General features: G+C 34.5%; 4 protein-coding genes across 12 annotated transcripts; 2 read left to right on the top strand and 2 right to left on the bottom strand.

The window, feature by feature from the left end:
- Positions 1–920: 920 nt before the first annotated feature.
- Positions 921–11,501, top strand: LOC103850177 (trichohyalin). Of its 9 annotated transcripts, none has more exons than XM_033276144.1 (17): positions 921–1,178; positions 1,594–1,744; positions 1,851–2,080; positions 2,154–2,234; positions 2,321–2,695; positions 2,787–3,059; positions 3,254–4,135; positions 4,220–4,459; positions 4,684–5,568; positions 5,668–5,946; positions 6,230–8,031; positions 8,062–9,862; positions 9,970–10,083; positions 10,174–10,356; positions 10,472–10,585; positions 10,671–10,799; positions 10,901–11,501. In XM_033276144.1, the coding sequence occupies exons 1-17, from the start codon at positions 1,134–1,136 to the stop codon at positions 11,333–11,335; spliced, it is 8,019 nt and encodes a 2,672-aa protein (XP_033132035.1). In that variant the 5' UTR covers positions 921–1,133; the 3' UTR covers positions 11,336–11,501. The 9 variants fall into 9 exon arrangements, with proteins under 9 accessions (XP_033132035.1, XP_033132036.1, XP_009125140.1 ...); XM_033276145.1 differs by having other exon boundaries at positions 6,230–8,057; positions 8,088–9,862; XM_009126892.3 differs by having other exon boundaries at positions 1,594–1,699; positions 6,230–9,862.
- Positions 11,502–15,039: 3,538 nt separating this feature from the next.
- Positions 15,040–15,916, bottom strand: LOC108870742. Its single transcript, XM_018656375.1, has 2 exons — positions 15,910–15,916; positions 15,040–15,851 (listed from the first exon to the last, which is right to left on the bottom strand). The coding sequence occupies exons 1-2, from the start codon at positions 15,914–15,916 to the stop codon at positions 15,040–15,042; spliced, it is 819 nt and encodes a 272-aa protein (XP_018511891.1).
- A 627-nt stretch (positions 15,917–16,543) lies between these two features.
- LOC103850173 (oleosin 21.2 kDa) lies at positions 16,544–18,898 on the top strand. Its single transcript, XM_009126888.3, has 2 exons — positions 16,544–16,785; positions 18,231–18,898. The coding sequence occupies exons 1-2, from the start codon at positions 16,594–16,596 to the stop codon at positions 18,672–18,674; spliced, it is 636 nt and encodes a 211-aa protein (XP_009125136.1). The 5' UTR covers positions 16,544–16,593; the 3' UTR covers positions 18,675–18,898.
- Positions 18,722–21,715, bottom strand: LOC103850175 (pentatricopeptide repeat-containing protein At5g40410, mitochondrial). Its single transcript, XM_009126889.3, has one exon. It carries the CDS (start codon positions 20,757–20,759, stop codon positions 18,996–18,998), a length of 1,764 nt encoding a protein of 587 aa, XP_009125137.1. The 5' UTR covers positions 20,760–21,715; the 3' UTR covers positions 18,722–18,995.
- Between the last annotated feature and the right edge of the window lie 440 nt (positions 21,716–22,155).

Raw genomic sequence — 22,155 nt, 5'->3', positions numbered from 1 at the left:
CGTTATTGTTTAAAAATAAATATTATTTTTTATTTTCTTATGCGATTAAGAATAAGATTTATAGATACGTTGTTATATCATAATCTCTATGGATTTAGGATTTTTCTATCAGCCATATAGTGATCTCTTACCTTTGTAATAAACATTATTATTTAATTTACAAACAAAAACTTTGTTTTAGACCTTTATTTCCGGTTAGATTATTGATGATCTAAACACATGTAAATTCGTAGATTTTTTTTAGACATTCTTATACTAAATAATCGCGTCTACACCTATCAATAACTCTATAAATTACATAATAAGATGTGTCTTATTTAAATAAATAGAATTGTTGTAAATTAATTTTGTTGGCTTCATCGTAAAAAACAATTTGGTCAACTTTATCAAAAATCATCATTGTAGCTAGGATATATAAAATATATCATTTTGTTTAGTTAGTAACTGATGTTTTTCACGAAAGTGTGACTAGATCTTTTGTGGCTGAAATGGGATTATCTTTATGGTTTATGGGGTATTTAAACTATCAAATTACAATTTTACATATAGTATTGCTTAGCAAAGACACTCTTTTACGTATCAAATTTTATTATTAAAACAGTATAATTTAGTTATAAATAACAAGTTTTTGTTAGTATGTTAAATTATTTTTTATGATAGTGTTATTATGCTTCCGATAAACTTTGTAGAAAGAAGATGTTTTTTCTATTTTTTTCCTATTATTCATAGTGCTAAATATGAAAACTTTCTTTTCGAAAATACAATTTATGATTTAGTTCTACTTTTGTGACTGCCTTTCAGAGAATAATAAAGCTGTAATTGAGGATCCTACCAATTGCATATGGAATAATCAAATCAAAAGGCCCACAAGAGATTAATCTAAAAGCCAACTCAGCCAACCCCATCAAACAAATGTGCTTCCTTTTGTCACTATTCGTTATCTATCTGTCTTCTCACTGACTTCAAATCATTTTTATACATATCAAGTGATCATATCATATGTACCTAATTACCTCTGCGATTCAGAATCAGTAGTCAGGGAAGGTTTCTTGCAGAGAAAAGAACTGTTTTGAAACCATAAACCTCCAAATCCTTGCTTCTCCCAGATTCAAAGACTCTTTCCTGCATGAGATATGGATACTGTAGTAGTCATCACCCAAGAACCAGTGTTTACAAAGGTATGATGATGATGATGATGATGATGATACATATATAAGTACATATGTATAAATCTTATCTCCCTCCCTCAGAATTTTGATTTTACAAGTACTTATATTTGAAAAAAGTAGTTTTCTTCTTTCTTTTTCGTCCACCTTTTTCCTTTTACAGTCTGATGATTGAAAACTTTAAAAATGATCTTAGAAACTAGATCTTGTAAATCTATAGATTTTGTATTTCTAGAACACCTTTTGTGTCAAAACACACATAGAAAAGTAGATCTTTCAAGAACTTGTATGTCTGAGAATATTACATCTAAAAGTTGATAAGTTTCAACACAAACTTTTCTGGCTGAAGATGAGTCTGCGATTTGGTATAGCTCGAATCGATAAAATAAAACGTTTTGAGATACTAACATGTTTCTTATACATACAGACAAGTGTGGAAGAAGCTCATGCAGGAGTACTAGTTGACCACTCAACCATGGACATAGATAAAGTAAACCTGAGTACGGTTCTTGCTGAGGTTGTAAATGGTTCAGGTATTCAGGGGGAACCAGAAGTTGCTGAGGTTGTAAATGGTTCAGGTAATGGATCAAGAAACTGCGACACACTCAGAACGTTTTAGAGTTGTTAAAAAACATGAAAATTTGTACTGAAAACAAAAAAAATACTGTTCTTCTATATTATCAGGGAATAAAGAAACCGAAGATTCAACACACGAAAAAGAAGAAGTGATGAAGACTATTACCGTTGTAGAAGACAGGAAGATCGTCAAAGAGAAAGAAAGTGAGACAGAAACGGATGAACAAGGCACAGTCTTTGTTCATGAACCCAAAAACACAGACGATGCGAAGATAATCTTAACTGATGTGACTTTAGAGAAGGGTAAAGAAGATGAAACTACCCAAAAACCAGAAGAGGTATTACTATTTTTTTCGAGTTCCTTGAAGCTTGATGCTCAAGAGAGTAAATATTTTGTTCTGTTTTATGCAGGTAAGTGTTGAAAAACCGGTGATAGAAGAAGGTCAAACAGAAAGCAAGAACTCAAAAGAACAAGAGAAGGACATCTCTAAGGTTCTGGTTGATTCCGCACATTTAAAATAAAATAAAATTCTGTTTCTCTCTATCTGCGGAACTAAGAAACCAGTACTCTATCGCAGGCCATTGAAGAGATACCGATAAAGACTGATGAAGTAACAGAAGAAAAAGATTCAAAAACTGTTGAGACCTCTGTAAATGGAACAGAGGCTGAGCACCATGAAACCGTTTCAGTAGAAGAAATCTCGAGGAACCTCGGTGAAAACCTTGTCAAAGAAACAGCTCCGGAACAAGATGTTGAAACTACAGAAAGAGTCCTTGTTGAAGCAGAAAAAGATGAAACTGAGACTGTAAAAGACCCTGAGATCGTTAATAATGAAGAAACTACAGTTCATGACCTGAAAGAGAATGAAGACACAGTGGAAGCAATCAAGAACTCAGATGAGGTGACTGGAGACAAAGAAAAGGAAGATGACATCATCCACAAAGAAGAAGAGGTTTTGTCTTGATTCCTTCAAAAAGCTAAACATCATCAGATTTGATTAAGACAACTTAATTTAACATTACTACATCTTTTTTTCCGTGCAGGTGCAAGAAATTCTTACGGTTGTCGAAACGCCTACAATAGAGATAAAGGACACTGAATCCAAAGCTTCAAAGGAGAATGAGGAACATGAACAAGTGTTGGTGAGAGACATACCACAAGACGATACCCTTGTACTTACAGATGAGACTGAAAATAGTTCAACAGTACAAGAATCTGCAATCTTGAAGATTTTGGAGACGAAGAGTGATGAAACAGATGCAGAACCGGGTCTTGACCTGAAAGAGGAAGAAGAGACCGTCACGCCATCTGATGAGGTAAGGATAATGATTTTCATATTAGATGTTAAGAACCTTAAATTTTACAAGTTTAATTGGTGAATGAATGTTTTCAGTTTGTTACATTTGTTACTACTTTTGTCTTAATTTATCAAAAGCCTGAAAACAGAAGAGGTTTAGTCTTAATTTATCATGTTTCAGAAAACTCAATACATATTTTTTTATTTGTGCAGGTGCAAGAAACTATTAACGTAGTAATCGAACCGCCAAAACCCTCACCAGAACAAAGATCCAAAGGTACTGAAGAAGATGAACATGTTTTGGGTAGAAACATGCCACAGGGTGAAGCTGAGTCTCTGGTGACCAAAGAAGACACAGAGCAAGAGAAAACAGACAAGTTTGAAGTTCCAGTAGATCTTGCATTGAAGGTAGATAGAGAGGAACTGATGGATGAGAAGAAAGAGACAGATCAAGCTGCTGGAGCGCAGATTTTGGAGAGAGGTCTAGCATTGAATGAGTCAGAGGCAGAGGAAACCTCCGTTATAAAGCATCCGGATGTAGAATCAGGTGAGCTGATGGAGAAGCCATCTCTTGAGTCTCCTTCTAAAGTATCAGAGGAAACAAGAAAAATATTAGATGAGAAGATCCAAGAAAAACCAGAAGAGGAAGAAGAAGAAGAAGTAGCACCACATCAAGAAGACCAAGAGGAAGGTTGTTATGGATCAGAGACAGTTCCAGTACCCGAAAGTATTGAGGTTAAAGAAAGAGCCCAAGAAGAAAGGATGCTTGATCTGGCTCCTTTGCAAGATGAACAACTTTCATCTGCGTCACCTGAAGGTGAGACCCTTGCTGAATCCAAAAAGATTGAAGTAGTAAAAGCCAATGAGGAAGAAGAAGAAGAAGTACCAGACAAGATCCAAAGCATTCTTGAGACAGTTGATAACGAACCTGTAAAATCTAGTGAAGAAACTACAGTTCATGAATCTATAAGCTTGAAAGATGATTCAGACCCAGTGGAAGCAATCAAAAACTCAGATGATGCAGAGCAAGCCTCACATGAGGTGACTGGAGACAGAGAAAAGGAAGAGGACATCACCATCCACAAAGCACAAGAGGTTTTGTCTTGTTTCCCAAAAGCTAATGATCATATTTGAGAAAGACAACTTTATTGTAACGTTATTACATCCTTTTCTGTGCAGATGCAAGAAAGTCTTACGGTTGTCGAAACGCCGACAATTCAGGGCGAGGACATTGAATTGAATGCTTCAAAGGATATTGAGGAACATGAACATGTGTTGGTGAGAGACATACCACAAGAGGAGACCCTTGTACCTAAAGCTGAGACTTTAAATACTTCAACAGTACATGAGTCTTCAGAACCAAGTCTTGACCTGAAAGAGCAAGAAGAAACCGTAAAGACTGTCACACCATCTGATGAGGTAAGGATATTATTATCTTCATAGATATCAAGAACCCTTAAATTTTAAATGTTTAATTGGTGAACGGCTTGATTGAGTTTGTTAAGGGCCAAAACTACTTTTGTCTTAATTTATCAAAAAGCTGAAAAACAGAAGAGGTTTGTCTTAATTTATCAAAGATAGAAGATCAGATTCATGTGTTCAGAAAACTTGATAAAGACTAGTTATCCTTTTTTTTTGTGCAGGTGCAAGAAAGTGTTACGTTTATGGAACCGCCAAAACTCTCACAAGAACAAATATCTAAAGATACTGAAGAAGGTGAACATGTTTTGGGGAGTAGCATGCCACAGGTTGATATCATTCCATCAGATCTTGCGGTAAAGGTAGATAAAGAGGAGGTTATGGATGAGAATAAAGAGGCAGATGAAGTTGCTGGACGTCAGAATATGGAGAGAGGTCTAGAATTGAATGAGTCAGAGGCAGAGCTTGTTGATCAAAACATAACCGATGAAACAGAGAAAAGGTTGGTTGAGAAGCCATCTCTTGAGTCTCCTTCAGAGGCAACAAGCAAAACCTTAGACGAGATGATCCAAGAAAAACCAGAAGCAGAAGTAGCACCGCATCAAGAAGGTCAAGAGAGCGTTTCACTACCAGAAAGTAGTGAGGTTGAAGAAAAAGCAAAGGAAGAAAGGAGTCTTGATCTCACTCCTTTGAAAGAAGAATCATGCTTGCCAACGGCGCAAGACGAAGAAGAAACAAAAGAGCAAATCCACAAGCATGAAGAAGTCGAATCTGATGAAGTTACACAAGTTTCATCTGCATCACCTGAAGGTGAGACTGATGTTGAAGCCAAACAGAATGAAGAAACAAAAGCCAATGAGGAAGAAGAACAAGTAGCAGACAAGATCCTAAGAATAGATGAGAGTAATGAAGTAAATGAAGAAAAATCTGCTGAGACCTCTGTGAATGAAACAGAGGATGAGCACAGTGCAACGGTTTTAGAAGAAGGTATCTCAAAGAACAGTGAGATCATTGTGCATGAAACAGCTTCAGAAGAAATCAAAAACTCACATGAGGTGACTGGAGACAGAGAAAAGGAAGAGGACATCATAACCCTGAAAACAGAAGAGGTTTTTTTTTTTTTTTTTGGTCTTAGTAGCTTTAGAGATTTGAGAAAAATATATGTTTCAGAAAAGGTTACTAACTATTTTATCCCTTTTTGCATGCAGACACAAGAAAGTCAGAATCTTCTGTTACAAGAAGAGAACACTGAATCAGAATCTTCAAAGGATACTATTGAACATGCACATGTGCTGGTAAGGGATGTGCCACAGATTGATACTCTTGTAACTGACGCGGAGGATGCAAACACTTCTTCAACTGTCCACAAGTTCGAAAGTAATGAAGCAGAGGTAGGCCAAGAGACAAGAAAAGACATAGAACCGAGTTTTGACCTGAAAGAGGATAAAGAAAAAGAGGAAAAAGAGACAGTCATTTCATCTGATGAGGTAAGGATGCATAGTCTCTATAGATATTTTTTTTATTTTCTCATGTGCTGGTTATTTTTCTGTCTGATATTTTGATGTTGAAGTTAGATTTAAGACACAGTGAACGACATGAGTTCATCAAGGCCAAAACTACTTTTCTTACTACAGAGCTAGCTTCTGATTCTGTGTGTGTGTGTGTTTTTTTTTTTCATTTTTCATAAATGGAAAGTTCTTAACCTTTTTGTATGTGCCTTTTTTTTTACCTTGTCCTGCATTTCTTGAAAATATTATTTTAATTCAACAGGTGAGACCTTCTGATCAAGTTGATGATGATGTTCAGACAGAAGAATCTGTTGAGGTTAAATCTAAGGAGACCCTTCAAGTCGAAAGCACTGAGGAGAAGCATGAGAATCTTCTTGATGTGCTCTCTGGAGATTCTGACAAACTCCAAACCGAGACAGTCCTAGCAGCCAAGACAGAAAGCCAGGATACAACTGAAGAGATTCCATCAGAACTTGTGTTGAAAGAGGAGCTTAAGGATGACAAGACGGAGGTAGATGGAACTCAAGTTATGGGAGAACAGAGAGACCTAGAACTGCATGAGCCAGAGGCAGAACAAATTGATCAAACCAAAACCGATGAAAAGCTTCTTGTAGAATCAGTTGAGAAGATGCAGACTTCATCTCTGGAGCGTCCTTCTGAAGAAGAAGAAGTAACACTGCAACAAGAAGGTTCTTCTGCCTATGGATTAGAGATAAAAGAAGAGGAACAGGAAGGTGAGATCATTGTTGATGCCGTAAAGCTAGCAAATGAAGAACAAGTAGTAGAAGAAATCCAGAGAAGTCTTGAGCCTATAGAGCCAGAGGAGCAAGAACAAGAAACTGTTTCTGAGAGGACAGAAGATGAAAAAGTGAAGAAGGAAGAACCTATTGTTGAGGAGGATGGAATAAACAGCCATTTGACTGAAGAGGCAAAGAAAGGAGATGAGGAGACAGAAGTGAGCGACACGCAACAAGGTGAGACCATTGTAAATGAAGCTGAGGCTGTAGATACTTCAACAGTCCCAGAAGCTGCAGTATTAAACACATTGGAGACAAAGATCAATGAATCAGAGGCAGTGCATAGCCCAATAGAAGAAGAAACACAAGTGACAAAAGAAGACACAGAACCAAGACTGGACCTGAAAGAGGATAAGGAACAAGAGACAGTCATTTTATCTGATGAGAGCCAGGGAAGAGAAGAGTCTGATGAGGTCAAATACAAGGAGAAGGATGCAAAACTTCTTGAGAAGATGCAGAGGCCATCCCTTGAATCTCCTTCTGAACTGTCAGAGGAAACAAGCAAAACTGTTGATGAGAAGATTGAAGAAAAACAAGAAGAAGAAGAAGAAGTAACTCTGCATCAAGAAAGTGAAGAGATAGTAACAGTTCCAGAAAGTAGTGAGCTTGAAGTACAAGCCAAGGAAGAAGAAGAAGAAGAATCATGCCCAACAAATGAGCAAAAAAATGAAACGGAAGAGCAACTGAGTGAAGAAGATAGTACTAGTGCACATCAGACTCCTGTGGAAGAAAAATCTGATCAAGCTTCAGCTGCACCACTTCCACAGGAACGGGAAGCCGAAAAGATTGACGACATGAAAGAAAATGAGGAAGAACAAGTAGCAGAGGCTGTTGAACCTCATAGTTCATTTCTAGAAGCTGCGAAGATAGAAGAAGAAGAAAAAGTGAAGGAGACAGAAACGATGGGAGATACGGGAACAGGATCCTCTAAACTGGTTGAAGAGGAGAAGCTGAAGCAAGGAAAAGAGATACTTCAAGCAGAAGAAGTTCCTTCTAGTGAAACAATTCCACAAGTGATGGCGGTTCAACTAAAAAGAGAAGATAATGCAACAACAGAAAGCCATGAGGAAGAAGCAACGGTTGCACAGACAAGAGATATTGAAACTTCTTTGACTGATAAATTCTCTATAGATCAGGAGGAGGAGCAACAAGCCAACGAGGAAAGCCCCAGAGATGAGCAGGAGAAGGTAATTTCAGCAGGGGAAGGAGAAACACAAACAAGAGAGCTTGAAGAAGAAAATATGGTTGAGAAGAATGATAATGAGACTCTAACTGCAGAGAAAAAGAAAGAAGATGATCTAACTGCAGAGAAAAAGAAAGAAGATGAAGACAAAACAGTGGGTTTAGATGCTTCATTGACATGCACTAAGCAAGAAGAAGAGTTTGAGAATCTTGAAACCCCAAAGGTAGAGGACAAGAGCCAGGAAGTTTCCGAATCTAAGGGTGATGAGACTCCTCCATCCTTTATTTCAGAACTAGAAGACAAAATTCCAAACCAAATTAAGGAGATTCATGAAGAAGAAATAAAGGAAGCTGAAGTTGTGGTTGATCAAACTTCATCCTTAGTTTCAGAACAAGTTGAAGAGATTATTCATGAAGAAGAAGAAGAAACAAAGGAATCACGCAAGGTAGAAGCTCCGAGTGGTCAGGATCTTCCAGTTGAAGCATCACATGCACATCAGACTCCATCCACTGAACTAGTTTCAGAACTTGATGATGAAACTGCAAAGGAGGTTGAGGAGATTCATCAAGAAGAAACAAATGCTCATAAGTTACAACAAGAAGAAGAAATCCTCCCTACTGAAAGTGTTCCAAGTGAATCATTCAGTGAAACACAGGAGGAACGGCATGTTTCTGCAGTAACAGGAGAGAGTGTGGGAGAAACAAAACCAAAAGAATCAGATGAGACTTCAACTAAAGTCACAAAGGTAGAAGATACAAAGGATACTGATACCCAAGTGGCTGATATAGTGAAAGGACAAAGCTTATCACATGCTCCTGAAGATGCATGCCTGGAGCAGGAAAAGTTGAAGGATCTTGGAACTCCACAACCCGGTGCAGTTATGGAAGATCAAGATTCTGTAATGAACGAAAATAGCTCAGATGAATTTACTTTCTCAAAGTCAATGGGAGAGGCAGAGCAGGGAGATGAAAATAGCTCAACTCTTCCAGTTGTTGGAATCTTGAAAGAACTCCAGACTACATTGGAGGAGAAGGAGAGAGGAACCAATGTTTCTCATGAGGGTGACTCAAGTGGGAATGATTTGAATTCAATCAATGCCGAACCAGAAGCCCTGGAGAAGAGTCTTGTCGTGGAGGCAACTCCAGCTTCTGAGATAATAGAAGCAAGCATGTTACAAGACAGCATAAGCAGGGAGCTTGAAGTCAATGTAGAAGAGCAACTACAAGAAGAAGCTAGAGAGATTCTAGAGTGTAAGGAAGAAACTCCAGCTGATTCGTCACTCACAGAAGTGTTACCTGGTGAGAAAATTATGATTCCATCAAATCAAGAAGAAGGAAAGAAACAAGAAGACGTAAATGCTTCAACATCAGAGAAGATTAGCCTACAAGAAGAAGAGCATCCCAGAGATTTTGAAGTCTCTGAGAAGGAGCACAACGCAGAGGCTCAAGAAACTGCTGAAGAAGAGATGAACGAGGTATTAACATCAGAGAAGAAAATCACAGAGCCTCTTCTGAATGTAGCTGAGAAAGAATTAAATGAAGAACATGTTTCTCAAGCCGTATCAGATGATGATACAAAGAGCAGTAATGAGTTGGATTTTCCTTCAGAACAAATACCAAAGGATCAAAGAGAAGAGGCTGAAGAAACCTCATTTGAAGTCAAGAAGGTACCAGAAGACAAAAACGAGGAAACTATTGATGCTTTGATCACAAGCGAAAAAGTGCAACTGCAAGATCAGTCCAAGGACTTTGGCCTAGAGAAACCGTCGACTGATCTCAAATATGTCCAGGAAGATCTTGACGATGGCCATGATTCAGTTTTAGCACATAAGAAAGATTCAGACTTAATAGAGGAGAAGAAGGAGGTTGATTATGTGAAGAGACAGCCGGAAGATGCAATCAAATCCACAGAAGAGGTAATATTTAAAGCAAAGACACATAACTATATTTTAGTCAACTTACATAACTAAATTTTGTCTTTCCTTGCTAACCAAACTTTTTTAATGTGATATTGTCAATGCAGAAGAACATCATGTCTGAAAAAGTTGGCCAAGAAGCAACAAAGGAGATCTATCAAGAGGAGTGCAAGCAAACAGATACTGCAACTACTATCAAGGAAGAGATCAAAGACGAAGAGGTCTGAAAGAAAACATTATTCAGTTTTTTTTTTATTGCTTTCTTTTTCTCAATCATCTATCTATATCTAAGCCGAATTATTTACCTGCAGAAGGAGACAACAGAGGATAGTTTGAACAGTATGAAGAACACCGATGATGAAATTAAAGATTATGGCCTTGATTCAGTTCTAGCACAAAATAAAGAATCAGGCTCAATAGAAGAGAAGAAGGAGGTTGATTATGTGAAGAGAGAGGTTGATGATGCAATTAAACATGGAGTTTCCACAGAAGAGGTAATATCTAAAGGCAAAGAAACATAAGTATTTTAATCAACTGACATAGTATATTGCTCTACTAATTGTCTTTCGTTTTTAACCAAGCTTTTTTAATGTGATGTTGTCAATGCAGAAGAACAAGATGCCTGAAAAAATTGGCCAGGAAGCAACAAAAGAGATCTATCAAGAGGAGTGCAAGCAAACAGATACTGTAACTGCTATCAAGGAAGATATCAAAGAAGAAGAGGTCTGAAATAAATAAAAATTATGCAGTATCTTACTGTTTTTGTTTTAACAGTCATCTATATCTAAACTGAATTATTTCTCTACAGAAGGAAACACCAGAGAATTGTTTGAACAGTATGAAGAACCACGATGATGCGACAGAGAAAACTCAACCAGAGATTCAAGAGATTGAGAAACTGTCTTCTGTCAGCGAAACACAAGAAAAAACACCAAAAGTATAATCATCTTGCCTTTTTCATGAGTGATGGACACAAATTCTTCGTAAGTCACAAGTAATTCCCACAAACAAAAGCTTTATCTTCATTTTTTTTTGCAGCAAGAAGATGAAGTTCCAGCCCAACAGAAAAGGGAAATAGCTGATGATGTTTCAAAGCTAGAGAATCCAAAGATTGAAGAAGAGAAGAAGCAAAAAGATGGAGAAGAACCAGCTAGGAAGTCACTATCAGACCTCATCCAAAAAGTGAAAGTAACAGACAAGACCGAAGTTGCAACAACAGAACTTCGTATCGACGAAGAGGCTAAGGCAGAGGGAGAAGATGAGGATGGAGATGAACATAAAGATGATAAAACAAGTCCAGATTCCATTGTGATGGTTGAAGCTAAAGATACAGTTAACATCATCAAAACGCAAAAGAAATCACATGGCATTCTCTCTGGTGTTGGCTCAAAGGTCAAACATTCAATTTCAAAGGTGAAGAAAGCACTCACTGGGAAATCTTCTCACACAACAAAGCCTTCATCACCACAGTGAGAAATCCAAAAACAAAAACAAACAATATCTATAATGGTTTCTGTATATTTTTCGTTTGTTGATTGATTTGATTGGCTTTTGTGAATATTACAGATTTGTTTGTGGGTTGTTCTTTTCATAATCTTTTTTCCATATAAATTTCAGAATGAACAGGTATTATTACATTTACGTATGCTTTCAGAAAAAAAGAACCTAGGTAATTTGTATATGAGAAGACTAGAATAGCACTCAAGGATAAAAGTCACAAAAATAGGTTTCATTAAAGAGGTAATATACACTTATACCCCTTAGGTTAATTAATCCAAATCTTAGGGTTTAGAGTTAAGGGGTGGGGTTTTGGAATTATGGTTTAAAATTTTATAAAAAAATAAATACTAAAATAAAAAATAAAAATTTTAAAAACAGTTTCAAAAAGTATTTTTAAATTATAAAAAGAAAATTTGAAAAAAAAAATAAAAAAAAATTTGAAAAAAAAAAATTCAAAAAAAAATTATAAAAATTTCGAATCTGAAAACATATAATCTGAAACTATAAAAAAAATTTATTTTTTTCATTTTTTTCATTTTTTTTTATTTTTATTTATTTATTTTTGTTTGTTATTTAATTTTAAACCAAGGGTATTAGAGATATTTTACCCTTTAATGAATGTCATTTTTGTGACTTTCTCCTTCTAGTGCTATTTTTGAGACATAAACTTCAAAAGGTGCTATTATTGACAATTGCCCTAAATAAATTACACTATAATTTGATTTTTAATATTATAAAATGTTAATATAATATTATAAACATATTGAAAATGAACTAAATAATTGTAATTAGAAATGAAGTGATTTTTTTATATATTTAATTTATTTCCATATCTTGTAATAATTATTTTATTATTAATATTTCTATTTATAATAGGTAAAATAATATGTAGTTATGATCTAGATAACGTCGTTGTTTGCTTAATTAAAATCTTTTAAAAAAAAAAACTTTATGAATTCGGGTAATCAGACTCCATGTACAAAGGGCAATTGTCAATAATAGCACCTTTTGAAGTTTATGTCTCAAAAATAGCACTAGAAGGAGAAAGTCACAAAAATGACATTCATTAAAGGGTAAAATATCCCTAATACCCTTGGTTTAAAATTAAATAACAAACAAAAATAAATAAATAAAAATAAAAAAAAATGAAAAAAATGAAAAAAAAATAAATTTTTTTTATAGTTTCAGATTATATGTTTTCAGATTCGAAATTTTTATAACTTTTTTTTGAAATATTTTTTTTTTGAAATTTTTTTTATTTTTTTTTTTGAAATTTTCTTTTTATAATTTAAAAATACTTTTTGAAACTGTTTTTTAAATTTTTATTTTTTATTTTAGTATTTATTTTTTTATAAAATTTTAAACCCTAATTCCAAAACCCCACCCCTTAACTCTAAACCCTAAGGTTTGGATTAATTAACCCAAGGGGTATAAGTATATATTACCTCTTTAATGAAACATATTTTTGTGACTTTTAGCCTTGAGTGCTACTTTGAGAACAAAAACTTGATTTGGTGTTATTCTAGTCTTTTTCTCATTTATTTATTGTATGACTGTTTATAATTCAAAAACTTAGTAGTGTTTATTTAAGAGCTTAAATTTTTTATTATCACATAACTAAAGGAGATAATATGAAAATGTTAATTCCGCAAGTAATCTACTAAATACTCATCTTTCACATAATGAAATTTCTCAGTATTCTTATCAGCGAAAACTCAGAATTGTGGTTGTGTTTTTTTTTTTTTATTCTGCAAACTTGCTTACAATCATAATATTTGTAGATTTTTTTTTCGGAATTTACCAACCACTGCCTGACATTTAAAATTTTAGATTAAATTTAGACTAATTCAGATGGATCGTTTAAATGGATCGTCCAAATAAATTTAATTAGTGTACCTTGTTGGAGATGGTTTCCATTAAAAAAAGACATATTTATCTTTATCCAAATGAAACATTAAAATTTATTTTTTTCTCTAACTCTAAAATAAATTTTGTCATCACAAAATTCAAAAAACAAATTCAGTTAAAACCGTAAAATCAGATTTTCGACCATATCCATAAAATCATATTTTCTGTCAAAATCGTATTTTTCCTGCCAAAAACAAAAACTAAAATATTTTCAAGCCAACAGTGTAAGAAATATTTTTCTAGCAAAACCATTAAATCTCATTTCTCAGTAAAACACAAAATTTTAATTATCTTCAAAAATAGAAAAATCAAAATTTTGCCAAATCCGTGAGATCACATTTTCAGCCATAACTGTGAATACACTTTTTTCCACCAGCCAAAACTATTAAATAACAGTTTTCAATAAAACTTCAAATATAGAAATTTCCCCAAAATTGAACAATCGCATTTTTTTGCCATATCCATAAATTTATATTTCTTGTCAAAATCGTAAAATTAGTTTTTCTGCTAAAACTATAAATCTATATTTTTCGCTGAAACCGTATAATTGTATTTTATTGCCAAAGATAATACCCATTTCTAGCTAAATTCATTCATGTCAACCATAAAATGCATTTCACCATAATGCAAAATTGCATTTTTTTTCCGTTAGAAAACAAAACCATATGCTTCCCTAAAACCACAAAATTGATTTATTTTACAAAAACCACACAAATATATATTTTCCCGCTTAAACAGTAAAACTGTATATTTCATTAAAACCGTAAATCTTATTTTTATTAAACTGTAAAATTGCATTGTCCACTAAACTGTAAAATTATATTTTACTTGTAGGGTAAAACAACTAAGTAAATTTTAAAAAATCATTAGAAGTTATATTTATATGAATCATTTGAATAGAGAAATGAACAGTATTTAGAAGGATCATCTGAAATATTTAGATGGATCATCCAGAGAGATTATTTGGATAGACATAACAAATAGGCTGACGACATCCCCCAAATATTCAAACTATCAAAACAATTAACGAAGTATTAGTAATTATAAGTCATATATCAACAAATTGGATCGTACATAAGAAAACTACAATTACTTCATAAGAAAATCAATGTCATTTTTCTCTTCCACATCAATTAACTTTTATTTATCATTAATAGTTAATAATGATACATATATACAGTGTTCAAAAAATCGCTAGGCGTTAAACAGGCGGTGACTCAACGCCTAGCATCTAAATTGATAAAGTGGACACCTAAATTATTAGTTAGACGGCTTAGTCGTTTATAATTTATAACAATATACTAACTATATGTAATTTATATTTAATATCATTATTCGCAACTGATAAAACATATATTATTTTATTGAAAATTTTCACTAGATACCTATAGAAAAAAAAACTAAATTAGTTATATGGAAAACCATTGTGCAATTTTCAATAATCTCCGAGTTGCTTTTACTCCTATACTAGAGATACTTTTGACAAAACTATTGCATAACTGAACTCCTGCCAAATTCTCAACGAAGAGTTGGTAGTCGTCGGCATTGCGTTTTTTTTTTTTTTTTTTTTTTGAAAAAGGGCATTCTATTAAATTGCATAAAGGAAAAATACAAAAGTTTACACTCTAAGCAGGCAATATGAGGGCCTTGCCCAATTACACGAACCCATACCCATAGTCATAGATCACATAAATTAACCACAATAGTAAATGCCCATAGACAGAGGCCCAACTAGGAGAGAAACTGGAGTTATGGAATCATCAAGCGCATCACCGATTCCACAAGCGAAATAGAGAGGAAGCCAGAGACGGGGAGGTTGGTCTGATTGCAGCTATTTTTGCCTTGATGTAGGAACGGATGGAATTGGCGATCGAGTCCGGAGGTCGATAGATGTTCCTATGCAGCCTTGCATTCCGTTCTGACCAGATGTAATAGATTGTGCTGTGCCACACGAAGAGAGGAAGCAGCTTTGCATGTCGCGGCCCTGACAGGTGATGAAGCGCGGTGAGAGTCAACTCCCAAGATGTGGAGGTAGTTATGCCTGATCGACTTCCCATATTGTGCCAGACCTGTGAGGAGTAAACACATTCAAAGAAGAGATGATTACGGCTTTCATCACAATTGTTGCATAGAAGGCATGTAGAAGGGGTGTTGAGTCCCCAAGACAGCAGTCGATCTCTTGTTGGGCAACGGTTCAGAGTGAATAGCCAAGCTAAGAAGCTGTGCTTAGGAGTTCCTCTTGAGCACCATATTGTCTTTCTCCATTCTACAATAGGGTTGTGGTGCTTGATCGCCTTATAAACAGCTCCAGTACTGAAGGTAGTTGATTTTGATCCATCCACCACCCAACTATATTGATCTTCAGCATCCGTGAGTGTAATAGTTGAGAGAAAGATCTGAACTTGGACTTGTTTCTCTGATCTTGCTGCAGGTAGTATCCAATTCCCTTGAACATTCAGACTGGCGAGAGTAGCAGTTCGCGGGATTCCTAGCCGGGTTGAGTGAGGGAGATTCAAGAAATCAGTGAGGCACCCAAATGGACTCCAGTTATCGCTCCAGAACCGACAGGTTTGACCATTCCCTATTTCAATACATAACCAAGGAAACACAATAGGTCTTAAGCGTAAGAGTCTTCTTACTAACCATGAGTGATTGTTGTTTTCCTTTAAGGTCCAGAAGTTTGAGATGCAACCCGAGAGCAAAAGGTGGTCATGTAAGCCTGGGAATCTTTTTCTGTTGAATGGTGGGAGCTTAAGTTTGATGCTTGGGATAAGTATGATGGTTATTCGATCCGTGAATGGAGTCCTTTGTATCTCTTCAATAAATATCTACTTCGGGAGCCGAGATGGTGGTTCGATAAATCTGAGATTGCATCATCCGGAGTTTATTTTGACTCTAAATGGTATAAATTGTAAGGAATGAAAAAAAATTCAATATTTTCACCAATTTCTTTTGTCACCATTTAGAGGCAAAGACATTTTAATAATCTATATGCATTAAAAGTTAATTTTAATGTTCAGACAACTTCGAACTGAACTAATGCATGGCCGAAATATCTTTTGACCTGTTTTAAATTTATGTCAGCGGAAAAAGCGAAAACATCTTTTAGATATCTCGTGTAATAAAATATAAAAGGAAAAGAAGAAAGAAGAAAGAAGTTGCAACCTGGAAACCATGCAAAGCCACTTCTCTACTACTCTAACATCTCACCGTCTTAGGTGTCCTCTTCTCATCGCTCCAACTCCATCTATAAAAGAAACCTTCGCAAACTAAGAACAAAAAGACGATCAAAGAAAAACTAGACACTACTCAATATCATCTTAATGGCGGATACACATCGCGTCGACCGTACTGATAGGCACTTGCAATTTCAGTCGCCGTATGAAGGCGGACGAGTTAATATTCAGTATGAAGGCGGTGGTGGTGCAGGCGGCTATGGTGGTGGCAGGGGTGGAGGATACGGTGCTGGAGGTTACAAAAGCATGATGCCTGAACGTGGCCCATCTAGCACCCAAGTAACGTTTTTATTACATTGTCAATATGTTAATACATTTTCTTAATTTCATGCATAGTATTTTAAATTTACTGGACTCCATTTTTCGATATGGTAGTTTATATTTTTAACATTCTTTAGAGATTAAGCCTTATAACCAATTGATCTCTACATAGTCCCAATACATAGGAAGTTTAATCCCAATACATAGGAAGTTGATGACACGCATACTACATGTTACTATTCTTTAGACGAAATATGATACTACAAAAATGGTCCATGATCTAACTATTATGAATGTTTATCCCCTATATATTATTTGAGAAGCATTGCAACATTTTTTTTGTAGCCATGTGTCATCACTAGAATGATTCTTAGAATACTTAGAGAAATAGGTTGGTCCATTTAAATATATAATAAGTTTTTTATTAAACCACAATAAATACCTTATTAATATGATTCATTATTTTCTTAAATAAGATTACGGAATTGCCTAATGTGGCTAAAATATATATGACAATTAATGATTTTGAATAATAAAGATTTGATAAAACTTTTGTTATGACATGATACAAATAATTAAAAAATAATATAAGTTGAAAGTCACATTTAATAAGTATCAAAAATAAAAGATATATAAATATATGTATCATTTTAAATTAAACTATATACTATATAAAATGCATAAATATCATAATTTTGAAATTTACTTTGAACATTTTTTTGATAAAAAATTTGAAAAAATATTGACAACTTAATTTTTTAAAATATTATAAATTACTTAAACCATCCATTGTTCCCACAATGAAAATTTTGTTATCACTAATTTAGACTTTTTGCTATAACAGATACCAATGATAAAAAATATGAGAAAAAAATCATCTAATAAATATTAATATTAACATATACCATATATATGTTACTATCAATTAAATTTAATTATATATCATATCAAATAGAAAAAAAAAATTTTGATTTATTAAATTTATTTATATGTTTGCACCAATTTAATTATATAAGTAGTAGATAATGACTTTTTAATTATTCAATATATATTTATTATTTCATAATATGCTATAAATATATAATATATAAAATAATTTATATATATAATGTTTATTCCGCGCAAGGCGCGGGTCTTAACCTAGTGTAATATTGTTTTTGAAAATGTCTACCTAACATTGTCCGATCGATACATGCAATACAATTTATTATACATTTTCTCAATCTTATTATTACCGTTATTAATTAGCCAAGCATTACTTTAAAATCAGCTAAAACTTTTCTGATAAGTGTAGACTCATTTACCAGTTGTTAATAAATACAAACTGGTAAGAACATGAATAATAATTGGTTATACACGCTTTTCGTGATTGTATTAATGTTGTAAAAATGATTGCATGTTTATTATATACGCTTTTCTTGATTCTATAATGATGGTTGCTAATCAAAAATCATTTATGAAAGGTGTTATCCTTTTTGGTGGGAGTCCCTATCGTTGGTTCGCTGCTTGCCATAGCCGGTTTACTTTTGGCGGGCTCGGTGATAGGTTTACTGATCTCTATACCACTTTTCCTACTCTTCAGCCCGGTCATAGTCCCAGCGGCTCTAACCATCGGGCTTGCAGCGACAGGGTTCTTGGCGTCTGGAATGTTCGGTCTAACGGGGCTTAGCTCAGTCTCTTGGGTCATGAACTACCTTCGTGGGACCAGGAAGAGTAGTGTGCCTGAGCAGTTGGAGTATGCTAAGAAGAGAATGGCGGATGCTGTTGGCTACGCTGGACAGAAGGGAAAAGAAATGGGGCAGCACGTGCAGAATAAGGCACAGGAAGCTAAACAGTATGATATCTCTAAGACCCATGATACTACTACTAAGGGTCATGAGACTACTCAGAGGACGGCCGCAGCATGATGAAGTTCTGTTTTGGGGGAAAGTTTTGTAACTTTCACTGTGATGTCCTTTTACTTTTCCTGGACTTTTCACTACAATGATTAAGTTCTTTTTTGTTTCAAGTCAAAATCATGAAATTTAGCGTCTGTGTAATCTCATGCAAGATCGCAAGTGGCATACTTGAATGTTCAATAATTTCTTCGCGTCAAAAGCTCAGAATGGTTCATTGTTACTATGTTATGCAATATTTGATTGACACACTTAATTTTTTTCTCTGTGTATGCTCTTCATATACAGTTAAAATAGTATAACTAACCATTCAAGAGGGTGTGAATTGAGATACTACCAGTAATCTCTGCAAGAACAAGAGCCTTCTGAGAAATGATGAAACCTCTTTGAATCTCTAATAATGAGTCTCCTTTCCTCCATCAAAGATATTGCTTTTGCTGTTTCATGACAATCTCCACATATTCTAAGATTTTTCCTTATGATTATTGGCTCCATTGGACTAATCACCAGAAGCCCAAACGCCATTGCAATCTTCTCGCTATGTTGATTAATCATTTCCTCTTTCACATCTTCATCAACATCATGTAACACAAACTCTGTTCTTGATTTATATCCTAATTCATTCTTCATCTTCTTTCTAATCTCTTTGAGCTTCTTCTGTATCTTCTCTGATTCAGGGTGAGACCAATCTCCAACAACAAACTTATGAATCTTATTACCATGTTCAATGTAGCTACACCCTGAAGCTCTTACAAGACCTTTCTGTTTCATCAGATTCCTTACTCTTGAAGCATCTTTCCATTGACCAGAAGCTGAGTAGATATTTGCTAGCATTATGTAGTTTCTACCATCACAAGGCTCTAACTCAAACAATCTCTCTGCAGCTTCTTTACCGAGTTTGGTATCTCCATAAACCCTACAAGCACCAAGCAAAGCTCCCCAAACACCAGAACTCGGCTCCATTGGCATCTCTTTGATCAATCCATAAGCTTCCTGAAGAAACCCGGATCGACCCATCAGATCAACCATACATGAGTAGTGATCTAACCTCGGCTCAACTCTGTATCTTTCCAGCATTGTTTCGAAATAATGCTTCCCTTCTTCGACAAGACCCGAGTGACTACAAGCACTCAGCAAGTGGGTGAAGGTCACATGATCAGGACTAATACCATAGTGATCAACCATGAGCTCAAAGTGCTTGATAGCGTCTCTTCCATAACCATGAGTGGCATAAGCAGCAAGCATTGCAGTCCACGCCATACTATCTGGAGAAGTAATCTCAAGAAACACTTTAGACGAATCCTCCAACCTCCCTAGTTTTGCATACAAGTCTAATAACGCCGTCGTTATACACATGTTTGCATTAAATCCACAACACAAGATCATCCCGTGAATCCCTTGCGCTACTTTCACTGCCCCAATATCTTCACAGACACGGAGAACAGCAAGAAAAGCAGCTTGATCAGCCTTATTCCCAACCCTTCTGCTCACGTTGAAGCAACCAAGACCTTCTTCAGCTAAACCGTTTTGCAAGTAAACCACAATCATTGTATTCCACGAAACCACATTCTTCACACTCAATTCCTCAAACAATTTACAAGATGAACTCAAATCTCCAGCCTTTCCATACCAGTTGATAAGAGCATTCACAACTTTCACCTCCTCAAGCACACCATATTTCATCACAAGCCCGTGAACGCAACGTCCTTCTTCTCTACTCTTTCCATGAACACAAGCCGAGATAATCGACAAAAACGTAACTTCATTAGGTCTAAACCCTAAACCCACATCAGATCTCATCATCTTAGAAAAACCCTTCAAACATTTACCCAGATGACCTCTCCCTGAATACCCAGATATCAAAGAGTTCCAAGAGACTAAATCTCTCTCAGGCATTTCATCGAACAGCTTCTCTGCGCAAACTTCATGACCCAGTCTCAAGTAACATCCGACAAGCTGGTCTCCAATGAACCCGTGGCGGTAACTCATAGTCTTCACTACCTTACAGTGAAGCGCACGGCATTGGAAAATCGAGACGCAAGAGGCTATGGACGCTATTAGTGATGAAATATTTGCCATATAAACTCCCAGAATCATTACAGCGGAGAAGTTCGTTCTTGAACAAAACTAGGTCGGCAAGAAAAGCTCCGCCGATTCAAAAGTTTGTGATTTGAACATGAAAACACATTTGGTTGTGTCGTCGTCTCTCATACTTAGCTTAGCTTTGTCTCATCTTCTTTGTTATATTCAAACATCTTCAATTGTTATTTTAACGGCTGAATGTCGATATTATGGACAAAATTTTCAAATGCTCGTAACAAGCAAAAAATAATCAGATATACTCTTACTAAATGTGAGAATGTGAGATACAAAGACAGTTCCAATTTTGCTCTTATGCTTTCTCCAATGTTTTCGTACCCAATCCGAATACGCACTTGAATCGGTAAACGGGATAATCCATAAATAATCTGGTTTAGAGTTTTCGTAAAACCCCGTTAATAAAAAAAAAACTGATAAATCCAATAAAAAATCTAAAAATCCAGCACTAACTCGTTACATGACACCGGTTGATCCGGTTAAACAATTTTTTTAATAATATTTATAAAAATATATAAAAAAGATTGTTTGAACTTTTCATATACTTTTAAACAAAAAAAATTAATAAACCACAAAAGTTGTGATTCTATGCATTCAACAAAATTAATATGTATTTATAAGAAAAAATATGTTTCAACTTTAGACTTTAATGAATGATGTACTATTTATTCAAAAAAATGAAGAAAATAATAACAAAGAAGACATAAATTTATTGATATAACACTTATGGGGCAATTGTCAATAATAACATCTTTTGAAGTTTATGTCTCAAAAATAGCACTAGAAAGAGAAAGTCACAAAAATGACATTCATTAAAGGGTAAAATATCACTAATATCCTTAGTTTAAAATTAAATAAACAAACAAAAATAAATAAAAATAAAAATAAAAAAATAAAAAATAAAAAAAAATAAAAAAATAATTTTTTATAGTTTCAGATTACATGTTTTCAGATTCGAAATTTTTATAAATTTTTTTTTAAATTTTTTTTTTACTTTTTTTTTCAAATTTTCTTTTATAAATTAAAAATACTTTTTGAAACTGTTTTTTAAATTTTTTTTTTTATTTTAGTATTTATTTTTTATAAAATTTTAAACCGTAATTCCAAAACCCCACCCCTTAACTCTAAACCCTAAGGTTTGGATTAATTAACCCAAGGAGTATAAGTGTATATTTACTTCTTTAATGAAACCTATTTTTGTGACTTTGAGCCTTGAGTGCTACTTTGAGAACAAAAACTTGGTTTAGTGCTATTCTAGTCTTTTTCTCAAAAAAATATTATTTTATTTTTATTGAAAATCAATTATACATTTATATTTATATTTATTTTAGATTTAAAATTTAATTATATAATATTTTTATTTAATTATTTATTATCTTGTTTTTACCCAAAGTTC

The sequence above is a fragment of the Brassica rapa genome, chromosome A07, assembly GCF_000309985.2.
Source record: "Brassica rapa cultivar Chiifu-401-42 chromosome A07, CAAS_Brap_v3.01, whole genome shotgun sequence".
Taxonomy (NCBI): domain Eukaryota; kingdom Viridiplantae; phylum Streptophyta; class Magnoliopsida; order Brassicales; family Brassicaceae; genus Brassica; species Brassica rapa.
Note: the sequence above shows the minus strand (reverse complement) of the source record. Positions and strands in the feature narration are given on the sequence as shown.